This window comes from Lissotriton helveticus, chromosome 2_1 (genome assembly GCF_964261635.1).
Source record: "Lissotriton helveticus chromosome 2_1, aLisHel1.1, whole genome shotgun sequence".
In the NCBI taxonomy this organism is placed as follows: domain Eukaryota; kingdom Metazoa; phylum Chordata; class Amphibia; order Caudata; family Salamandridae; genus Lissotriton; species Lissotriton helveticus.
Genome location: NC_136059.1, coordinates 1,592,977,737 through 1,592,995,736, shown reverse-complemented (window position 1 = coordinate 1,592,995,736; position 18,000 = coordinate 1,592,977,737). Strand labels below are relative to the sequence as shown.

The following is an 18,000-nucleotide window of genomic DNA, read 5'->3' as shown; positions in this document are numbered from 1 at the left end:
TTACAAAACCTTGAAAATTCACTGAAAAAACCATAGGTTATAGACCATATATAGTTAGGAATTAGCATTTAAAAAACCTTATTTTACTCACACAAAACCATTGAAATTCCATATATAGTTAGTTGTACTAACTATATATCGCGCACCCGCAATCCACTGCTGATCATGTCACATATTACATCATTCATGACATGGTCAGTGACATCACTGATGACATCACTGATGACATCTCAAATGACATCACTGATGACATCACTGATGACATCTCAAATGACATCACTGATGACATCACTGATAACATCTCAAATGACATCACTGATAACATCTCAAATGACATCACTGATGACATCTCATTTGACATCAATGGTCACATCACTGATGATATCATTCATGTGACAATACAATGCATCTCCTCACACTTTAATATAACCTCTGTTACACCCAGTGTTAAATACAGAATATATTTTTTTAAACAGTTGACACACCAATACTAGTTACTACATACGCACTCACTGATTCCTACGTCTACACACACATTCACTCATTCACCCATACAATCATTCATACATACAATCACTCATCTTTACAACACTATCATATGCACTCATACACCCTATACAGACACTCACACTCTGCCACTCATCCTTGGAGTTACTCACACACCTAGTCAGTCCTGTAAAGAATCAATCACACTTCCATTTTCTAATCTATACAGTTAAACATAGAGTACCTTACATTTTCAAACATATTCTAACACATACTTACTCTCTTATAAATCATTGATACAAGAACACATTGATCTGCACAGAGTCACACATCTCCCAGCCAGCCACACACACACTCAGTCTCCCATACAAATACTTGGACAATCAATCAATAACCCATATAGTTACTCATATAGCTACTGATCAACACATGCAGCAGTTTACAGAATACCAGACATAATGATGCACAAATTAAGACAGTTTAGTCACTAACCTATGCATTCAGTGAGACACATTTAATCACTCACTCATACAGTCAGTCACGCACCTACTAAAACCTTCATTCAGACACTTATACATCCACTCATTCAGTTGTGATGTGATGTCATCAGTGATGTCATTTGAGATGTCATCAGTGATGTCATCAGTGATGTCATTTGAGATGTCATCAGTGATGTCATCAGTGATGTCACTGACCATGTCATGAATGATGTAATATGTGACATGATCAGCAGTGGATTGCGGGTGCGCGATATATAGTTAGTACAACTAACTATATATGGAATTTCAATGCTTTTGTGTGAGTAAAATAAGGTTTTTTAAATGCTAATTCCTAACTATATATGGTCTATAACCTATGGTTTTTTCAGTGAATATATATATATATATATATTACAGCCAAACACTCTCTTTAGTGTGAAAGAAAGAAATCCGGGCCACTTCAAGTTTGCAAAGCGTGTTTATTTCACAAACGGCTTGTCTCGATGCGTTTCGCAGGTGTAACCTGCTTTCTCACGAGAGAGCAGGTTTCACCTGCGAAACGCGTCGAGACAAGCCGTTTGTGAAATAAACACGCTTTGCAAACTTGAAGTGGCCCGGATTTCTTTCTTTCACACTAAAGAGAGTGTTTGGCTGTAACATTTGGGATTCGCTACCCCGTCCGAGGCCCGCCATTGAAAGCGGCAGGGATCCGAAGCGACTTGTTTTTGGTTGGATATATATATATATATATATATATACATATATGTATAGTTTATTTCATGCATTCCTCACCTTGCACAGCATGGTTTGGTGATGACTTTATATTGAAACTACACCATTTTACCTACTTTCCAAGTACTGAAATTATTTTTATACCACCATTGACCTTTTTGGACCCCAAGCCTACACAAGTCACCTAGCCCCTGGAAACAGACACAGTTTTTTTAGCCATTTAATGCACACTATAAAATATTCCTATTTTTATTGTTTTCATGCAGAACAACTCATAAGTTATAATTGTTACTCATCCTGATAACGACCTCATATTTATGTAGCAGTTGAAACACCATTGACACAGAGTGATAGATTTACTAACATTTGACGCAGCAAAGTAAGACAACTTGCTGCGCTGCATCAAATGGACAGAGTAGGAGGAATGCAGCATGTTTACAATGAAATGGTGCATTCCTGCTTCCTCTCTGTGCTGGTGCACTGAGTGTAGCCTAGCGCCATTGCAGGCACCCTTTTCGCAATGGTGGAATGGTGCCTGTTTTACAGGCAGGATTGTTTTTGTGCAGCAAAGTGCAGCAAAGGATACTTTGCTGCACAAAAAAATCTTCAAAAGCATTTCCCTCATTCTATATGAGAATGCAGCACATGTAAAAGAGAAATTACTGAGGAAAAGAAATACACACATTTATCCTTGTGACGCCTCTATTGGGATGGTGTTGCATTTTGACACATTCCCAGGTTTACTATCCTTAGTAAAACTGGGAATGCGCGAAAATCCCTTGGGGATATGTGAGAATGTCCACATTCCATCCATAGAATACCTTCCCAAAGCAGAGTAATGCAAAGTAGTGGTTCACTCTGCTACGTTTTTCTCTGATTTACTAACCATGAAGAGCCACGCAAGGTGGCTTTGCGTGGCTTAGTAAATATCACTTAAGCCCTTGCATCCCCTTGCATGACGGAATACCAATGCAAGAGCTTAGTACATCTGGGCCTTAGATTTTTAGCCCAAGATTATTTCTGGGTTGTACAAAATGATTGCGATTTTTTGTACATTCAGTGTTTCCCAATTTATTATGATGAACCGTTGGTCAACTGCCTGACCATGTAAAAACACACTCACATTACATTTTGCACTATGTGGCCACTTTAAGCAAAGAAAACTTGATTTCTGCAATTTCCAGTGCTTAATTTAAGGTGGTGGTTGTAGTCAGGGTCCACAGGCATGCATTTTTGGGGAAGTACAGTTATTTTTCCAATTAGACTTTGATCAAGAGCAAAAGAGAAAAACACAACAGAAGAAAAAAAGGAGGAAGACAAAGATGGAAAAAACAGTGTCAAAGGGAGGGATGAAAAATAACCCACTGGAGTGACATAAAGAGGCAGAAAGTTTGGGTGGTTGATTAAAGAGCCATAACATGGAATTAAGACTGCACAGCCTTGGTATTCAGCACCTTGACTTGCCATAGTGCCTGGTGTGGGATTCTGAGCATAAGTTTGTGCCAAGCACTTATTCTTCTACAAGGTCAGCGCTTGCTAATAATTGTGTTGGATCAATCAATCAAGCTTGTTTAGCTTGGAAAAATAGTTTAATAAAACAATTGCAGCATAAAAACAATCAGTGGATAAAAACACAAACAGGCAGTCGTAGACATTTTCTTAAAGGCTACCTTGGTTCTAGATTGGCAGTGTCCACAGTTGAAAGGAAATGTCAATATGTGTATGATCACTTCCCCATTCTTTGGACTGCTGGTATTATTTATCGACTCTTAAATACACTAGGCCATGCTAACCAGGCCCAAGTGCATGTGCTCTGACTCCTCAAATACATTCAATTGGATAATACTTGATTGGTGTATTTAACTTTCCTATAAGTCCCTAGTATATCGTACTCAGTGTACCCAGGGTCCGTAAGTTAATGCTACTTGGGAACTGCAGTACTTATTACACCACCACTGCTTTGACAAAGTGAAGACTTGACTCTAGGCCAGCCACTGAAGCCTATTTGGGACGTTTTTAAAATGGGAATGCAAATTAGCAAAATAACCCTTTTTGCCAAGCCGAAAAAGCTTCCTTTTTGATTTTCCTGCTCATCCCAAGGTAAGCCTCACATGCCCATAAAACAAGGTGCAAGATATTAAAAAGAAGGACATGTTTGCTTTATGTTTTGCAAGTGCTGACAATGAAAACTCACCATTGTCATTTTTCCTATAGCAGGGCTGACATTTCCATTGACTTACATGAGGTTAACCTTTCACCCTCATGAAGTGCTAACTTCCATTTGTGAATACCAAAAATAGTACTTCAACATATCAAATTAACTGTGAGAATAAAGCTGCGGTATAGCCAAAGACGGATTTATACCATCTAATAATATAAGGGTGATTTAGGAAAGTCATCAGTTCTTGACAAAAAAGTTTCTGCTAGCCGTTTTTGATTACCTCCAGCAGCTTTTACCTGAGACATCCTCCTGCCCTTATGTGAGAGTTGTGAAGCTCCCAGGAAAGGAGACTAAATGACCTGGTGGTAGGGGTAGGTGTGACCTCCTGCTGAAAGTTTGGAAAAGGGGTTGAGCCCGCAGATGGTCAGACTTTAAACAATCAGGCTCCTTTCACAGGCAAATGCAAATCCAGCTTTAGCATGCCCTCTCCCTTGTCTAGGCAGACAGGCTTGCATCTCTCCCAGAGGGAAAACCTGGTGCAGAACCAGTTTTCCAGGAGGAGTTGCTCATTGTACCTGACTCCTAGGGGTTTACTAAAAACTCAAAGAAAAGTTCTGATTTAGGGAGAGAGAGGCACTGTGGGATTGTTTAGTGCCAATCCTCCAGGAAGTGATGTAAGAGGGTAGGCTTACCAATGGGAATTGTATCCTAATTGGATAGAGAGTCCTCTCCATCCACAAACTCAAGATGGACATAATGCTGGCATCCCTTGATACCAGCCCCAGAACACTACTGGATTCGGAAAGAACAGAAGAAGAAGTGCACCGGCTGAACCTGTGGACCTCAGAAAGAAAAGCTGCTCAAAGGAGGAATGCACCTGCTAAACCAAAGACAATACCAGAAAGAGGACTGCTCCTGCTGTTAAAGTTGTGGAGAATGGGTCAGAGAGCTGGATCTGCTCTCACTTGTGCCAAAGACTAGAGAGCGGATTCCAAGGGGAAGTTGTCAGACCTCCTGTTAAGCTCCAGGAAAACAAAAGTTTAAAGAACCCACATCTGCAAAAACCTAGCTGACCATTTACAAGTGGATTTGTCCTGGACCCCACAGGGAATTTGGTGGGATCAAGTCCGAGCCACAAAGTGGTGCCAAACAGGTTCTGGACCTTCTGCTGGTGATAGAGTGTACTTGCCCCCCCTGAAAGGAACTGCAATGTGTGAACCTAAAGCTTATAGATAATTATTTTTTTTAAAGAACCAGAGGCTACCACAAAACCTCGACTCAGGTCCCTGTGCCAGGCCCTACATCCAACCCCCCCATGGGGAGGTATAAAAATGTCCTTAGCTCAGCTGCTCACAAAGAGTTTCCTGAGCAGCCTGAGTGTGTTTTGTTTCCAGCAGAAAGACCACTAGACACCATGGTATATTAAGAAATAAATATTGGCTGTGGGCATGGATATGCCCTTCCCCCTCAAAAAATGATGACAGCCTTTCTGCCCCCCCCACTGGAGGGCGGAAGGGGTAATTGCCCTAATCTGACTGGGGGGGGGGGGGTTACAGAGGAAAAAGCCCACTAGACATCAGAGACAGTTTTTCTTTTATATAGGGGTGGAGGTTTCCCACCTTAATGCCTCCACAATATGTTTTGGTCCTTTCCCTGGTGTGGGCACTTGGCCCACCCACACAAGTTAGTTAGGTAGAACTTTTCATCAGGACACCTGGGGGACCGCTCTGTGTAGAAAGTTTGTGCTGGCCCAGTCATGCCACAACTGTTCCACACAGATTTGGGAGGAAATAAATATTATGTTTTTGTCAATGAATCACATTTAGAAGCTCTTCTGGGTTAGTAAACCTTGTGGGATTCACACAACACATAACTCATATTATTCCCTCACTAACCAGTTTCCAAAAAGATGTGTGGGCAGAAGGTGTTCACTGAGGGAATGCACTGATGGTAAAAATCAAAAAAGAAGAAAACATTTCATACCCATCCACTAGTCAATCACAGGCATACTGGTTGGATTTGGCTCGCGGGTAGGTAAATGGCTCATAAAGAAACGTTATTCACCAATTAATTTACAAAATAAAATCCACAAAAGTCATTGTTAATAATTTCAACATAACATCAGAGAACCAATGACTTATAGCTTGTGAGCTGTAAAGCCACAGCAAAGTGCCAACCGCTTTACAATCCATTCACATGCCTAACATTCATTACACACAGAAAAACATTTGCACTGCCAGCTGCAGTCCCCACACAATACAACACTTACATTTGTAAACAGTGTCATTCAAGGGCCCATCATTCTCATACACCAACAGGACAAACACACCAAGCACAGTAAAAAGGTGACTGAATGACTATCGTCAGTCCTACCCTTGTTCCCGGCACCACACTAGCCCTATAGGATCATTATATCCAATTAGGGCCCACTACTTTTAATTAGGCTAGTGCTCCCTGGGAATAAACACTTTAGTTTAGGACTACCCTAGACCTTTTTTGCAACACACACTGACTGCACTACCCACCCCACATACCCGCACTCACCCAACAGTTTCATCCCAAAATATCTCCGCCAAAGAGCACCTTCGCCGGTGTCCGTGGCACATTGCAGTGCCGGTCCGATGAGGAGCAGGCCCAATGATGAAGCATGACATTCTTTGGGGTGTGTGAGGGCACTTCTTAGAAAAGACCTTTCTTTCCCCTCCTTCCCTTAGAAACTGCACACTCATCGTGTTTTCCACTAGTCTCTTGGAGCATGAGTGCAGGACCTGCTTAAAAATAGCTCCTGGTTCCTCTTGTCTAAAACTGTTTGATATGTATGTCAGAATCAGCAGTGATGTATATTTAGGAGTGTCAATGATATGGGTGGTTTACTTATCTTGGGATATTTATCCAATCTATAATTTTATAATTAAACTGTTCTGTTACCATATAATTCTTGCCCCATCTATTCTACTTTATCTAAAGAGCACAATAATGTTGGTATCAACGTTCTTCCAATTTATAATTTTTTCCCCATAAATGTATTTCTTAGTTTTGTCATTATAAAGCATGAGTAGATAGCCTTTATCAATTCCTAATAAGTAATGTATATGAAAAACATAGTACAATAACAGTGTAATGGCTGCAAATGGAAAACTTGTAGCTGATTAAATCATGTTGATTTATCTTGGGCCTTCGGGCACATTTCTGCTTTTAAAGGGGATCTGGATTTGTCTCCGTCTTCAACTATAGAGTTTACTACAAGTTGGAGTCCTTAAGTGTCTGGGGCAGGGTTAATATGGCCTTCATTGCTGCTGCTGCATGACAGACAGTTTATGCTGATATGTATGCTCACTACTTGCACTTCCATGCCTAAGGGTACCAAAGCTCTCAAATAACATTCTAGCTAACTAGTTCTGTAAATACCATAATTCTATCCTCTATTATAATCATTGATGAATGGTCCAAATGGCCATTTCTGTGTCTCATTTCAGTTTTAGTCTCAGTGCTAGAAATTTAACTTGTTTAAAATTCATGTCTGTGTAGACGTCTGCCATAATACATATTAAGGGGCTCATTACGATGGCGGGTGGACATCAGTCCGCCTGCCACCATAACAGTGACAGGACTGACCTCCAGAGGTGTGGCGGCCCCACCTGCCCAATTAGGATGTGCCCGCCATACAGGCGGGCACATCCTGCCCCTTTACCATTACGGACGGTGCTGCTGGCTGCAGCACCGTCTGCAATAGTAGAAGGCCATGAATGGCATATCCCTGCACCACATGGCAGGCACTACACGTTGCCTGCCACTTGGTGCAAGGAACTGCAGGGGTACCATGGGTATCCCTTAAGTACACCCTCCGACCCCTCAGAAGGCCTGCAAAGGGCCCCGTAGCCAATCCCCGCCATTCCTTTCCATGGTGGTATCGCCGCCATGGAAAGGCCAGTTACCGCACCCATCCTAATCTGGATGGTGGTGCCTGGTAGGCACCGCCACCATATTAATGGTCAAGTCCTCCCGGCTGCCGACTGGCGAAAAATCAACGGACGGACTTTCCGTCCGCGGCGGTACCCACCACCATTGTAATCTAGTGGTGGGTAAATCAGGTTACAATGGCGGGCGGATCCCCACCGCTGGCCAGCGGTGAAGATCTGCCCGCCATCGTAATCAGCCCCTAAGTGTCCTTCAAACTCATATGGTCAATACTTTTTTGGTGCTGTAAGATCTTGCAGGATCTGCTGATTTTGCAAGAAACAAGCAATGGATCTGGTTCTGATTGTTCTCCCCATTGCTCGTGTTCTGATGCAGCATTCTGTCCGGAATTCCAACTTTGTTGAGAATTCCAAATCTAGTAAGAAGTGAAGGAGTTAATGAATTCCATTTTGTCTATTTCAGTTGTTCATGGATTTCTGCAAAATGACATTTTCCCTGTTTGCCTTGTTTTCCAGGATTATTTTCTTCCGCATGGCATAGATATCTTGCCCACAGTGAACAGGTTTTCTAGGGCTTTAATTTGTTTAAAATGTCTGAAGTAGTCATGCTTGGAAAGTGGTTATGTCCATAAACATGGATTGTAGGTCAAAAGACATACCACCCAGGTTGGTTTCCAATGCGTTAACAGTGAAACCCCCCCTCCCCCTCACCCCCCACACCACTGCTGTGATCTCCTGAAATATTGTCTCTAACATGATTTCTGGTCTTTTCCTTCTTTGACTCAAGTTGATGCTTATAAAAAATTGTTTATTAGTTGAGAAGAGTAGATACCCCACTCAAATAAGAAAGACAGTCCTTGTTGGGTGAAGCACAAAAGTCACTGAATAAACCTATGCTTAAACCTCTGGTAGCTTGGCACAGACCATTCAGGCTTAACTTATAGACAATGTGTAAAGTATTTATGCAGTGCTTAAACAGTAATAAAGTGAAAACACAGCAAAAGAAAAATCCCAAATCAAATTAGAAAAATAAAGAAAAGTTTAATAAATATAATGACAACAAAACAACAAAAATCCAATCATTGAACTGGAGATATGAGTTAGTAAAATATTATGTGAAAATAGAGCCGAAAGCAAAAGTCGCTACTGTCTTTTATCTTGTCATGCTTGACTAGTGGAAAGTCACAGGTTCAAGCCAACTTCAGTGGGGCAGGGTTCAGATATAGGTATAAGGTTCGTCCTGCTGAAGAGTTATCTTCTCAACTCCACGTAAAGAGCTGCTGTTCACAATGGTGGTGACCACAATGAGGTCATTGTTGGTGAGAGGAGCAGGTCGTGCATCACAGATGGTCACTATTGTAGCGCAAAGAGACAGTTGTCTCTAGAGATTCACATTTGTAGTCGACACATGCTGTCATTGTCATTGCAAAGAGCAGGTCTCTCTTGAGACTTGTGTTGGCAGTTATTGTGGATGGTCGCTTTGTACACAAAAGGCAAGTTCTTCTGCAGGTGGTCGAATCTCACAAGAAAAGATCACTTTGCAGTGGGGAGGAATCCAAAATCTCTATATCTTCGCAATTTCTTCAGGAGGTGTCCACTCTGATGCCAGCCCAGTGTCCACAATCTGGAGTGCACCTTTTGGGGTCAGGACTCACTCCAGCAGAGGCCAGTAGCAGGGCTCAGGCAGGTCCACTTGGTGCTGGTCAGCTGGGCAGTTTTGGAGAGGCCTGTGGACATTTTTTGTGTCCCTGTAGCTCAAATAGGTTATGAGAAACTGACCCTTGGAGTCACTTTTGGAGAGCCTGGGCTCAAGGATAGCAGGTCCAATCTTCTTTCTTCAGACAGCAGGGCAGCCCTTCTTCTGACTCTAACATAGGTCCAGGTGTGTTCCGATGAGAGGATCTGAAGTTGCCAATTTTTTTTTACCTGGTGCCAGCCTTTGTGTGAGGGAATTTCCAGGTGTAGCCCCAGTACTGGTTTTGGTCAGCTCCTCACCTTTTCCAGGTCCTGGCTTCAAACTGTCTAAGGTGACAAAAGCTAGGGTAGGCCTGGTGTCAGGTTCCATTGTGTGTGCTGTGGGCAGGGGACATTAAAGTGCAATCAGGAAAGAGAATACCTCCTCCCTAGCCATCCTGTCTGGAAGACTCTCCCTGAAATGAAATTAAATGAAATGAAAGTGGGTTTTATAAAGCGCAATACTACCCGAAGGCCTCGTAGCGTAGCTTCACACCTAGGTCTCTTTTTGTTTTAATGTCTGGATTCAATCGACACCCACAACAGGGGATCCATTCACAGTCATGTGACCAAGTACACTGGCAGAAAGGCACAGTTGGTTTGGGCAGAAAATTGCCAATTTTCTAAAAGTAGCATTTTCAGAATGGTAACTTTAAAATCTGACTTTACTAATAAAGTGGATTTAAAATTACAATTCTTTCTTTTCCATAACTTTATTCGATCTAATTTGAAGACATAGATCATCAAAGTATACATTGTTTAAAACAATAAAACGGTGTCATTCTTTTTCAATGGAGTGTGAATAGCATTTCTCTATCTGGTCCCAAACTAATGTTATCACGCATTAAGTGTAATAAGGTAAAACAGTCTTATTCTGTGGGACCAATAGCCTTATAACAGTGAACGACGACTCTAGGAGATTTTCCCTGCCAGGCCAGCACAAAAGCTGGATTTTCCAATTACCACTGCATACCTGAAAAGAAAGGGGCTGTTTGTTTACCAGAAAGTACCCCTCCCTCATGAGACAGGGCATAGTGTGGGTCTGCAATAAACCAGAACTGTCTTCCTCATATATAGTACTATGAACTAAGTATTTGTGTTATAGGGTTAGATTATCTAAACCTGTAGATTTAGGGTATAGGCCTAAAATACAAAATAGCACAATGAGAGCTATAGCCCACTGATAGCATTTAATTACCTGGCACTGGGCACATGCAGTGCTATTTAATGGGGACTTACAAGTAAATGTAATTTGACAATTAGGTGTAGGACAAACTTACCTTGTTTTAGGGAGAGAGCACAAGCACTTTAACACTGATTAGCAATGGTCCAGTTCATTGAGTCTGCCAGCAAACAACAAGTTCTGCAAAAATGAGTTGGGAAGGCAAAAGATTCGGGGAAATACCATGGCAAGGATGTCAGGTCTAACACTGCAAGGCTGTTTGCCATAGGTTGTATGGTGCTGGTGACAGATGGAGCAGTGTGCGTGTTTGACCTTCTTCGCAGATCTTTTGTGGTCTGCAGTTAGAACTATAGTTGACCTAGTGCACGACTATGGGCTTTCACTGCATATCAGTGAAAAAAAATCCTACACTCCAGCAACAATGTACTATTAATGTTTAAGGGGTCTTCAAGTTAATGGGTCATCCTAGCCTCTTCTGTTCAGTAATCTAGTAAAGTGAGGTGAGTGACCCAAGTTTTCTGTGCTATTGTACGGCAAACTCTGTACTTTCATGTGCATCCAAGCATGAGAAGGATATTAGCTATTTTTATACTATGTTTCGTGGATTAGCTCTGACTGAATCCTGTATATCATATTTTAGTCCAGGGCCCACCCAAAGAGCAATACGTTGTGTACCACTTTCAGTCCAAACTTTCTCTTTTTGTTCACAGAATTTTTATGCAGTCCCTTGCCCAGTATAAGCAGAGCTAAAGTCTCCCTGGCACTGGTAAAGGCCCTTTTGCTCCTCTGTGCATTTAACTTGCTCACCTCCTTCCCCCGATTCTCAAGCCCTTGGACACTTCTCTCCCCCACGGCCTACCTTATCCATGCTCGTCGGGTTGTCAGTGACCTCTGTCTCCTGACTGCTCGCTAAGGTATTGCTGTAAGTTGGCTTTTGGTCCTCAGAGTCCTCACCTAGAGCTCTCTCCCCTTTGATGTCTGTGTTGGAGGTCATCATACCTGCCACCACTTGGGAAGAGACACTCCTGTTCCCTGTTCCCTGTTCCCTGTTCCCTGTTATGTTTTGCTAGCTTACCTCCTGCCAAGCCCCAATGGTGCAGGTACTGAATGTGCTCTTTACACCAGGACATATTGTTCATATTCACAGGATCTCATTAATCTCTGAAATTGAGTTCCTCTGTTTCCAATGGTCCTTTTGAAAATCCACCTCAAGATAGCAGGCTTTCAGAGAGTTATACACAAGCACCCATCCTGCTCATGGGCAAAGATCCGCCCCCCAAACCCTCATTTGGTTTTGGCTCTAGAGCACTTTTTTGCTCTTGGTTTTTGGTGTTGGCACCTACCAGAGCTTTAATTTAGATCACCAATTTTCTGTACTTTATTATGCTTAATGTAGTTGTGCTGCTGCCACAAATCAAGCTATGTACACCAACTTAATTTTTAGCCTCCAATTTCAAATTCCTTCACATTAAAGAGCGTTTTTAAAATGTATAATTTAATATTGTGCTTTTTATGCTGACATAACGTCTATTAATCTGGTCAATTATTTAATTTTCCAAACTCTTGGACTCCATGAGTAGGTATTGCAGACCCCAGGGTCCAAGGACCAACGGTTAAGACCTGCTGTCTTTGCTGTCTTATTGTACCAGAAGTAGAAATTGTGAAATTGAATCGCACTTGTGCAAAGTTTTTATAAGATTGCTTCACATACATCAGTTTATCACAGCCAAACAAATTAGCAGCTACGGTCCCTGTTCATGTTATTAGGCGTGAGTGAGGTTTCCTTAATAATATTTAATTTTAATTATGTACTTAACATGGTCGCAGGAGAAGTGAGAAAAACTGTGCCCATACAACAGCCAAATAATTTTTTTGACAAAGTCATGAGGCAGAGATTGTTCTTAAAAGGTGCTAATAGCTGCTTGAGAGGCCAAACGAAGGTGGGATAGCAGAGCAGGTACTGTAGAGTCGGGGGAAGTAATACATGAAGAAATAAGAGGAGGGCATAAAAGGGCAGACAATAAGAGAAAGAAAGGTGTAAGCAAGCAGCACGTGAAAGTCGTGGCATGGACTTTTTTTCCTCTGTTGGATGGCCAGCAATTTTCTTAGTTATATTTTTTATTAGGTACATGGTAGCATACAGAAAAAGAGGCGCAAACAATCTATGGCAATCTTTTAGATATTCCAAAAGGTATTTATAGGTGAATTTTATGTATGTAATCCATAATTTTGTCTCATTTCGAGCTATCTTTTTGATTGGGATCTCATTTAGAAGTTATGCATATTTTGTGTGAAAAACGTCGGAAGGTCAGACCTCTCATAACAGTTTGAAAGGCAAGACACCCGAAGAACATCATCAGGGAAATGAAAAAGGACCCGGACCCAAGAAAATCCATAGACCCTCTATACAAATACTTCTTAGTTTTAATAAACTGAAATACTTATCAAAATCTATAAAAAGGTAGTTTGTGTACAATAGAAAATACTCAATATTAACATTGCAAGGTATTACTACAACAAGAGTTAATAGAAACTGTAGTGGAGCACAGACATCAATATCACAGACAAAACACTCCATCAGGCTGTGCCTGCACATGCCATACATAGATGAACAGTGTTGGGCAAGATAAGGAACTTCCGCCTTGATTACTTGATTCCAAACATGAATTTGTTTCAGCACATAATGTTAATTAATGTGTGAATGAGCCTAAATGTGGTACGTTTTCTGTTATAGTGTTCCAACTTAGACCTCTATGGCCAGTTTTACAAACTTTTGGGCGACACACGTTTTGCTATCTTTTTCAATGTACGCCAGAGAATGAATGATTAATACTATAGTATTAGAACATTGGAACATTGAGCGCTCCATTGAAAACACTGGAGTACTCAGGGCTTCTAATGGCCAGTAGAATTGCCCGGAGCATCAACATTCCAATTGTTAACAAAGGCCCCACAGAGCCCGAGGAGATTTCTATCCCCTCGGGATCTGTGAGGCCTTTGTTTTACAAATTAGAACATTATGCCCTCTAGGGGCTTAATGTTCGAATAGCCTTAAGAGCCCTCCGTAACGGCCTCTACCGGCCATTAAAGGGCCGCTCCCTTATTGAAGGCCCTCACCTTCAGCTCAGGGCTTTAACGCTGGAGCGGACCTTTAAAGGCCGGTAAAGCCGCTATGGTGGGCTCTAATGCTATAATATACTATTAGTTGGTTAGTAAAGCAGCAATGCACTAATGCAATATCAACACAAAAGTTGATAGTGACGAGATATTTGACATAACAACTCTGAAATGTGTGTTCTGAAAGGTTACTTTACATCACAACTCTGAAATGTGTGATCTGAAAGAGTTACTGTAAATCACAAATCCAAAATGTGTGGACTGAGTCACTTTACATCAGGGTCAGACTGGAGCAGAAAATAGCTGGGCACCAAAAAAACGTAGCTCCCATTAGTGAATTACAAGGCTAAAAATTGGCCATGAGGGCAGTTTTGAACTTGTAAAGATATGCTCTACAAGTGTTTTGAAAGGTATAGAAGACGGCATGGATTAGAGCTTGTTGCAGGCAATGTTTACACTAATATTTGGGAAATCAATAGTAACAAGCATTGGCAATGCTGATGGGCCTGTCTTACTGTTAAACCAGACCTAAAAATCAATGCAGGTTTATGTCTGATCTCTCCCGATCTGTGGTGCGTCCAGAGAAAACACCATATATTATTTAGTTACCTAAGACACTTTATTTAATAGATTGCACTGTAATGCCATGTGTGTGCCCCTGAAAGCTCTACTTCAGACAGATGGATAAATAAATAAACAGCTGTGTGGAGGGACGCACTTATTTTGTGGAAGTGCACAACTTCTGCCCAATCGAAATATGTGCTCCTGGCTCCCAACATGTGGGCGGAGGCAAAGCCCTCCTGTAGTTTTGCTCACATAATTGTCTGGTGAGAACTAAGCAGACGATAAAAACCGGCCCAGAAGATCATAAAATAAGCCCAAAAACAGTAAAAATATCCCACAGGCTGACTTGTCAGACTAGACCTTCGTGCAATGCTTGATTGCTCTAGGCCAGTCTGACCCTGCTGTGTATCACAACTCTGAAATTTATAGTCTGAAAGAGTTACTGTACAACCCAACTTCAAAATGTGTGGTGTGAAAAAATAATTACTGTATATAACAACTCCGAAATGTGTGGTCTAAAAGATTTCAACACACCTTTCAGCCTTTAATGTCGTGATGTGTGCCACGCATATTTTGTCATCTTGCCTTTCCTTAAATATTATAGAGCAATAGTATTTTGCATGGAAATTGCATTATGGTAATTTGACACAATGGTGCTTGACTATTGTTCTGTTTGTGCTTCCTTTCCCTTTTGCATTTGTTTAGATTTATGCGCTCTCTCTCACGGTCCCTTCCACTCTATATGACTTTGGCTTGGATTTATTCTGTGGCCATGATTGTCAAAAGTATAGTGTATGAGAAGGAGGCTCGACTTAAGGAAATGGTCAGGATGATGGGACTGGACAATGGCACCTACAGGCTCAGCTGGTTCATCAGCAGCTTCATTCCTTTCTGCATCAGCTCTTTCCTGCTCACGCTTGTGCTTAAGGTGATCAATTAATTCCATGATGATTTTGAATTCAAAATAATTTAACATGTGGAATGATATATGCATGCTGCAATTTCTTCTTTCATTTCGACCCTTACAAAATCACGACAAATAGAGCATCTCTCTTTTGCAATAGTGACTAGCAAAGATATTCCTCATCTGGATGCATGTCTCTTTCTGCAAATAGTGCCTGCAATGTATTGGATTCTTGTGACGCCATTTCACATCTCTCTGCAGGGACATGAATGTTACCGATATCAGGGCTTATAAAACTTAGGGGCATATGTACAAAGAAGTGGCCGAGTGAGGCATTAGACGTCATGGCTTAACGCCTCACTCCGCCACTTTAGAAATGCAACGCTCCACCATATTTACAACAATATGGCGCAGCCTTGCGTTTCCCCTTGCGCTGGCGCTACACTTAGCTGCCTAGCACCAACGCAGGCACCCTTGCACCTTAGTGCAAGCGTGAGGGTGTCTGCGTGCAGGGGAAGATTGTTAATATGTAGAAAGGAGACCCTTCCTGCACATAAACAATCCTTAAATGCCATTCTGTCACTTCTATGTGTGCTGCTTAACAGCACACATGGAGGATACAAAATGTAATTTTTTTAAATGTATTGTTTCTGTGCAGGAAGGGACACCTTCCTGCACATTAACAATCCAAGGCGTTTTTCTTTTTCCATGTGTGCTCCACAAGGCAGCACACATGGAAAAAGCAAAAAGAAGGAAAAATAAAGCATTTCTTCACATTTCGCCATGTTAATACCAGGTTTTCCCTGGTCTTTATTTTGGCGCTGCCTCCTATTCACACCACCCTTGTAAATACGGGGAAGCGTCAAAATCAATGGGTGTTGCAGTGGAACTCCCACCGCAACACCCACTGCCCACCCCTTTCACGCTAAATATAGCATGAAAGGGGGCCTTATTTAGAAGGCAGACAAGGCAAAACCTCTATCGCCACAGGAACATCGGAAAAAGTGACGTTCCTGTGACAATAGGGGCTTGTACATATGCCCCCTAATTTGGCAGCTTCAAATAGTTTCGGGAATAGCTGGTTTCTGTGCTTATCACAGCCCCTTTGCATACTCAAAGGTGCCAAGATTCTCTCAACGCAATGTCTGAATGTGCATCATTACGTTGTATTAGCCACAAAAAGTTGTGAAGCACCGCATTTACCGGGCGTCTTCTGTTGTTGGTCTCATCAATCACACTTGAGCTATAATTGCCTTATTTGCACAGCGCTAAACACATTTAGCCACCACGCACGACGCCACGCACGACGCCACGTGCCACAATCTTTGGTGGCTCCCTCAAATGATCTCCTTCTTCACGTATTCCCTCACTGACACTCTCCGGTGGTCCCCATCATCTGTCTTAGCCCCTCTCCCTCATTTATTTATTTATTTTATATCTGGCTTTCTGAGGAATCCTAAAGGTCTCTGCACTGTTCCTTTCCAATTTTTCCCACTTCGCACATATTATCAAGGTTTTTGTGCAACATGATGCGGTTTCAGTGCTGCTCCGACTAAAACTTTCTGCACAACCTGCTTTTTGTGTAAAATCGTTTATCAATGCTAGCACTTGTACCGCTGTGCTTCGTATAGGACTCCTTTACATCTTTACATCTGGGCTTGGGGGAACAAACAAGAACAATTCCTGTAGAAATTTGTTAGCCTGCGAAGATCACTTCTCAACCCAATGAATCAATTAAACTGATTTATCGAGTACGTACTTATAAACAGCCACCATCTCTAGAATATTCGTCCAATTGCCCAGAACCGAAAATCCACCACTCATATCAATGAATCAATCAATAATTCAATTTGTATAGCACAGTTAATCACCCAAGAGGGTATCCAGGTGCTTGCAGGGTGTCAAGACTCAGTCGAAGAGTCAGGTCTTGAGTGTTTTTCAGAATCCCAGTAGAGATGGGGATGTACGGAGCTGCAGGGTTAGGCTGTTCCACGTGTTTGCTGTGAGGTAAGAGAAGGAACGTCCTCCGCTCTTACTTCTTTTGATGCCAGGTGTGTGGGGTGATCTAGAGAGAGGCAGATCATAGTTATCTGGTAGATGGAAGTTTAAGAGGTGGTTGATGTAGGCCAGTTCTAGATTGTGAAGGGCCTTGTATGTGTGAGTCAGTAACTTGAATTGGGAGCTCTTCTATACTGGGTGCAAATCGAGTTCCTTCAGGTGTGAGGAGATATGGGTCCATCGGGTGAGGTCAAGCGCAAGCTGGTGTTCTGATTGAAGTGTCGTCAATGGAGGAGTTGTGTTTGATCCCTGAGTAGAGAGCGTTGCCATCGTCTAGTCTGCTAGTGAAGAGGGCATGTGTGAAGGTGCGTCTAGTGTTCATGGGGAGCCACTAAAAGATGTTTCAAAGGGATCACTGACATAATCTCGAATACAAAAATCTAGAATTACAAAAATATCGATGACAAAATATAGAATGCAAAAATATCGAAGTCCTATCTACAAACAGGTAAGTACAAAAATATCGAATCAAAAATATAGTTAAAAAAATATAGTTAAAAAAATATCGAATTTAAAATTTATAAAATAATAGATATCATTAACTAAAACATACTTACAAATACTTAAATAACCTTAAAATTAGTAAATAATTAATTTAAGTTAAAAAACTAAACATACATTTTTTTAATACATACATATATATATATATATATATATATATATTT

The 18,000-nt window shown here is 41.5% G+C and overlaps 1 protein-coding gene across 3 annotated transcripts in view; it reads left to right on the top strand.

The window, feature by feature from the left end:
• Positions 1-18,000, top strand: part of LOC144818798 (phospholipid-transporting ATPase ABCA1-like) — a 3,252,877-nt gene that overhangs the window by 1,428,000 nt on the left and 1,806,877 nt on the right. Inside the window, exon 15 of one of the 3 annotated variants that reach the window (XM_078676561.1) lies at positions 15,079-15,301. The exons of the other annotated variants lie outside the window; for them this stretch is intronic. Coding sequence (XP_078532687.1) covers positions 15,079-15,301 — 223 coding nt within the window. The remainder of the gene's footprint in view (positions 1-15,078; positions 15,302-18,000) is intronic. 3 annotated transcript variants of the gene reach the window in all.